The sequence below is a fragment of the Rhagoletis pomonella genome, unplaced genomic scaffold (assembly GCF_013731165.1).
Source record: "Rhagoletis pomonella isolate Grant_MI unplaced genomic scaffold, Rhpom_1.0 Rhpom_scaffold_00003, whole genome shotgun sequence".
In the NCBI taxonomy this organism is placed as follows: domain Eukaryota; kingdom Metazoa; phylum Arthropoda; class Insecta; order Diptera; family Tephritidae; genus Rhagoletis; species Rhagoletis pomonella.
In genome coordinates, this window is record NW_023458557.1 from 8930646 (window position 1) to 8936697 (window position 6052).

The 6052-nt window shown below is 39.8% G+C and overlaps 1 protein-coding gene across 1 annotated transcript in view; it reads right to left on the minus strand.

Moving 5' to 3' along the window:
* The window catches only part of LOC118736014 (voltage-dependent L-type calcium channel subunit beta-2), a 269478-nt gene extending 264901 nt beyond the window's left edge, over nt 1–4577 (minus strand). Inside the window, 5 exon segments of the mRNA XM_036466119.1 lie at nt 3744–3849; nt 3905–4126; nt 4179–4295; nt 4357–4390; nt 4564–4577. Of these exon segments, the coding sequence (XP_036322012.1) occupies nt 3744–3849; nt 3905–4126; nt 4179–4295; nt 4357–4390; nt 4564–4577 (493 nt within the window).
* Between the last annotated feature and the right edge of the window lie 1475 nt (nt 4578–6052).

Consider the following 6052-nt stretch of genomic DNA (forward strand, 5'->3'; position numbering starts at 1 on the left):
TTTTTTTTACTATTCTCAGTTCTCAATTTCGTTAAAGTTACATATGTAGAGATCTGACCTAACACTGATGGACGAATATATTATAGGTGGCAACATTAATACTTTTTAGCCTCGAACCGAAACCAACTTCATATCGATATAGATACAAAATACCGACGCGATCGATTGAATTCTTGAAATGTAATACTTTGATTATACTTTTATTAAATAAACGGAAAACCGATTTGAGGACGCAGTTACCCCTTTTCGAGTGGCACTGCTCACCGTGAAGGCACGACCGTTTTGGCGTGGGAATCTCCACGGTTGTGGTCGAAATAGACTCGGCAGTACTGGCAAACGCCAGTGACATAATTTCTTCGCCACCTGCTACATGCAAATAAGAAGCCTTGGAGTAGAGGCTGAGTAGCGAATTTGGTGAGTCAAACGAAAAGCGACTGAAAAGTTTGTTCGGAGGTTGAGAGTTGGGCGACAAAAAACCGACAACCTTATTCAAAGAAATGAGGGATCTTGCCAACCATCGCTTGGACAAAGAAATTTTAAAATCTTTATGGCTGTGACGTTTACCAATCCATGCACAAAAAAATTTTAGCGACCCCCACCCCGACAAAAAGGACTTGGCGATGAAAGCCGGCAACATAATCGAAATGCCGACAATAGGTAGCAATACTAACGAAGTTAGACAATAACTGATAATGCATTTGAAGCCATCCCACCGAAAATTATGTCAAAAAGCTGCAACTAACTTTAGAGTAGTCTTTATTTTGACTATAACTACGGACCCCTGTTTCCCAAATCCGTCGCTAAGAATGGGAAAATACTGACGACATGTTAATAAGTTTCTGCCTGTAGTTCAGAATGTACGTCGTCTTTCCCCTGAAAAGATGAAAATCGCTAAGAAAGAGTTCGAGTATTTGTTGAAGCGCGAAATTTGTCAGCACTCGAAGAGCCAATGGTCTAGTCCGTTGCACATGGTGCAGAAATCTAACGGCTCCTGGCGCACATGCGGCGATTACCGACGATTAAATGCAAAGACAATTCCAGACCGTTATCCCGTGCGTCACATTCAGGACTTTTGAATCGACCTATATGGTAAAACAATTTTTTATGTAGTCAATTATAGGAAAGCGTACCATCAGATTCCGGTGTATGCAACTGATGTCCCAAAGACTGATATACTAACACCTGTCGGGCTTTTTGAGTTTAAGTATATGACGTTTGGCCTAAGGAACGCCGCTCAAACGTTTTAACGATTTATCGACGAATCCGTCAAGGGACTACCGTCTGTTTTCCCATATCTTGACGACGTACTCATAGCATCCGCGTCAGAGGCAGAGCAGGTCGAGCACCTGGAACAACTCTTTAGACGTTATCGTGAGAGAGATTTAGTTATCAACGAAGAAAAATGCCAACTAGGCCAGAGATTAGAAGATGAACTATACTTAAAACAATAACCATTAAATAAGAAAAATGCAGTAATTTTAAAAACGTCGCGTCCCTATTTTATACATCGTTATACATGTGTATATTTGAATTTGATCTCAACAAAAAGGCATTTTATTTTTTATATGGAGATTTATCATATTTTTGTAATATTTGTATCCTTTGGCATTAAAACAATTTAACAATTTGAACCGAACTGAAACCGCGGTTCAGGAATACTCACGAAGCGGTTCTTGAACCGGTATAAGCTTTTTCGAAGTTGTTCAAACCACTGAACCGAACCGCCCCGTTTTAGGAGTAGTTTGCAGCCCTGGTAATAACTCGACTCCAGCCCCACCTGGTGGCTCCTTTTTGTAAATGTATTGTCCTTACCATTATCCCGAACATGAGAAAATCGCATCATAAATACGAGTTTTTAGTAATAACTCGACTCATTAGTCACTTGGCGGGTATATTTTTTCACGACAATATTTACGATACCAGAAGTATCTCAAAATTTCAATTTTGTGGGTAAATGCAATCAAAGTTTGATCAATTCATACAGTTGGTATACAAAAAGACAGTTGAAAATACCCATATCTTTTCGATGTTTGGGAAGTTTAGATATCTGTTGGGCTGAACATGTTCTACTTATCAAGCTTATTAATTGTATGATGAAATCGCGAAAAACTTAATTTTGAGCTACATCTCTATATTATTAAACGTGCGACATGTTTCGAATATAAGCCGAATAGGATGATGCATACCATTTTTAGTAATAACTCGATTCCAGCTCCACCTGGAGTGTCAAATTGTGAACTGAAACTATCCAGAGACCCCCTCAAACACACACAATGCCTCATTTTCAAATAGCCCCACTTCTCTCCATGAGTTTGATATTGCTTTCATATATCTCCTTCCTTGGGCAAAGTCACACACAACTAAAAAAAGTCGACTTAAATCGGACAATCCGTTCTCGAGTCATGGGGTCATACGTTTAGTTTTATATATATAGATATCAATTTTTAAATAGTTGGCAACCCTCTTCAAAATTATTACTTCTGGTTAAGAGTACATTTAATTTAATTAGTTTAGGTATTTAACTTTCATTCCCTTAATCCGTTGTAATATTTTAGTCAGTATATATTAAATCCCAAAAATTTTAGCGGGTGGCAACCCTATCAAACAGTTTTTATTTTTACCTCAAGCAGTGCAGCTTTCCTTCAAAATGGTGTTTTTGATGAAGTATTATGGAAGATATGGCGCTTTATTGACCGGATACAGTGCTTTCAGCTTTTTGAAACCCCATTTTTTAAATAAATAATTAAATTTGAACAACGTGACTATATTTCGCATGTACGTGAGTTTCTCTCCTTCAAAATGAGATACCATTCATAAAATTTGATAAAATATTAAAGGAGATGTCATTTGGTAACAGAAAAATACCTTTTAGAAATAAGTATATAGATAGATAGAATTGCCGCTGAGCAAAAACACATGAGTAAAAAAGGCGAGTGAAGCACCGTAGTCGTGATAGAAGTGAAACTTCTTAGAAGAACACATGTGTGCAACGCAGAGAATGAGACGAATACAGTTGCTTATTGTATCTGATGTTGGTACCAAGTTGCTACGTCTTTATTAATTTTCACAATTGATCTTTTTTCTTTAATTTTTAATATTTTTTTTTGATACGAAGTATATGATCATTCTTCGTCGCTTTATTCCGTATTCGAAAAATTATAGTATGTTTCAATGGAATTGAATGCAATGTTAAATATTTGAATAAATCAATTAGATTTAGATAGCGTTTTTAGCAATTTCTTTGAGAAAAGAAATTAGATTTTTGTTTGGATTTTCGTTGATTTTAAATTCGGTATCCCAAAATAATTGATATCAAATAAAATATCTCTTTGAGGTAAAATTTCCAGGGCAGTTAAAAAAATGCGTATAATTTTCGTCACGAAATTGATATCATAAATTTTGTGTTTCTAGTTCAGCTTTCATCACTCGAAAATTTTGCCTCAAAGAGGTATTTTATTTGATAAAAATTGACTGCAATTAAAATTCATATACGTATGTAGGTATGTAAATAATAATTACAATATTCCATAATTTGTGGAGATCCCTATTATTTGGGGTCTTCACATTTCTTTTTTCGTCAAATCAAAATTCATATATGTATGTATGTATGCATGTAATATTATACAAATTTACTACAATTCAAATTCGTATACTTATGTATGTAAATAATAATTTAAAAATTCTATAATTTATGGAGGCCTTAAAAGCCTATGATTTGAGGTCTTCACACAAGTTCCACTTACCAGGTGTAGGTGGAGTACTACCACGTGTTGGTTCCGCCTGGTTTGAGCCTAAGTTGCTTGTAGAGGAACCCTTAGTACCGTATAGTCTGGACGGTCTCGTCTGATTCTTGTTTTTAAATAAAGTTCTTAGTTCCCAATCTATTTGAGATATACTAACTTACCTGTAAGCGAATGTGTTCTAACTTAACTGGACTCGGTATGAACCCAACATCGCAACCTTCTTTAACCAGTCTACCAATCCACCAATTATTGTCGTATTTTTCTTTGATATGAAGATACTCTCTTATATCAAAAGACACTGCGCTACCCTGGACAGGTGAATCATCATCAAGAGTAGCATCATAAGCAACATTTGTCCGGACTGCAAAAGCTACGGGTTTTCCCTGCATTTTTCAAACATGTAATAAAAGTAAAAGTACTCTAAGCACAACGAACCCTCGCTTTTTCCAACTGATTTAAAGCGTGCCGCTCCTTTTCTCGCCGAAGCGTTTCCTTTTCATCGTCAAGCGACAGATCGGATGAGGGTTGCGAATAGTTAGAATCAGCAGAGCTCTAAAAATAAAAAAAAGGTCGATTGTATAAAATTATTATGTAACTTTTGTTCTATGAATACATTTGGGTTTGTTGGCGTAAGATCTCCACAAGAGCTAAAAATAAGGAAATTCAAAAAATAAATAGTTATTAGAATTTTTGTGAATTTAGACTCTGGTGAGGATAGCAATGGGAGGCAGAACGCCATTAACTTGTAAAAATCACCGACCAAAAATATGATTTAGGCTGTTATCATACTTTTGGTCGGTGATTTTTACAAGTTAATGGCGTTCTGCCTCCCATTGCTACCCTCACCAGAGTCTTCACAAAAATTCTAATAACTATTTATTATTTGAATTTCCTTATGATATTTAGGCGGCACGACTGCCGGTTCTACGTACCGGAATGACTCGGGTTTTACCCGACCAAGAGCTGTTGTTTCGGCGATCTAACCCCGCTTAGGTCGACGAAATCCCTCAAAAGTTGTACGTCCATAGGGCTACTTCTTCTTCGCGTACTTCTGCTCAGGGCTGGCACTGAGTCAAACCCTGGGCCAGAAACATATACTTTCTGCGTGTGCCAGATACGATTACACCACAACTCCACCTCCGTCAGATGCAATACATTCAATGGGAGGAGCCACCTCCGAGTTTGTTCAGGCCTCACGTCTCACAGGCAATGGACCACTGCGTACGTGGCCCTTGCTGCACCAATCGTGGCCACGGCACAACAGAGTCCGCCTGAGCAACGCAACACAAACACAACCGCACCACAACACAATACAGTAGACAATACCACAGACACAACAGACCACACCACAGATGCCACTGCACCACCACCTACACGCCACCGCCAACAACTCCTAGTTCCTCCGACAATCTGCACGGTTTGCCAGTCCAGGATATTCCGTAATGTGACAGCAGTCAAGTGCAACACCTGCCTTGGCTGGTGTAACTTTAGGGCATGCTCAAGACTGCGCACCACGCGAGATTGGACGAGGGACTATGAGGGCCCATGCTGTGCTGCTCGGTCGCAACCCCCAGCTGCGACGCCGACCACTAACCCCACAACAGCGGCTGCAAGCACAGCATGTGGCGGTACGGCGACACACATCACTAAAACCCCACATTCCAATAAGTCTCCCTAGGTACACGAAGATTTTACAATTCAACTGTAACAGACTTCAGAACAAGATCGAGGAGATAACGGTCTTCATGGGTCGGCACGGAATATTAATAGCTGCGATCCAAGAGACGAAGCTGCACGGCAATTCAACACTGTTGACTTGCGCCGGATACAACATGCACCATCGAGATCGCGAGCGAGATAATGGTGCAGGCCTAGCGTTCATCACGCACCACACCGTGCAGTATCGTCTTATCGAAGCAGACATCGACCGCAGTGATACCATCCTTGAATTTCAGGGAATTGCTATCCGGACAGGCGATGTCGAGCTCGAAATATTTAATATATACATACCCCCTGCCACCAGCTACCCGGCAGGATATCGCCCTGAAATAGGTGCGCTCTTCAGAGGTGAAAACCGTAAGGTAGTTGGTGACTTCGATGCGCACCACGATCTTCTCCATTCAAGCCTGTCAAACGATCGTAGGGGAACACAATTGGCTCAGCAGATAGACGATGCGACATTCTGCACAATGAACGACGACGCACCCACCAGGATTATGGGCAGCTGCTGCAGCTCACCAGACCTAACAATAGTCAGCGCTGGTCTGATAAACAGCGTATCATGGCGACCTATGCTGACTTTAGCATCA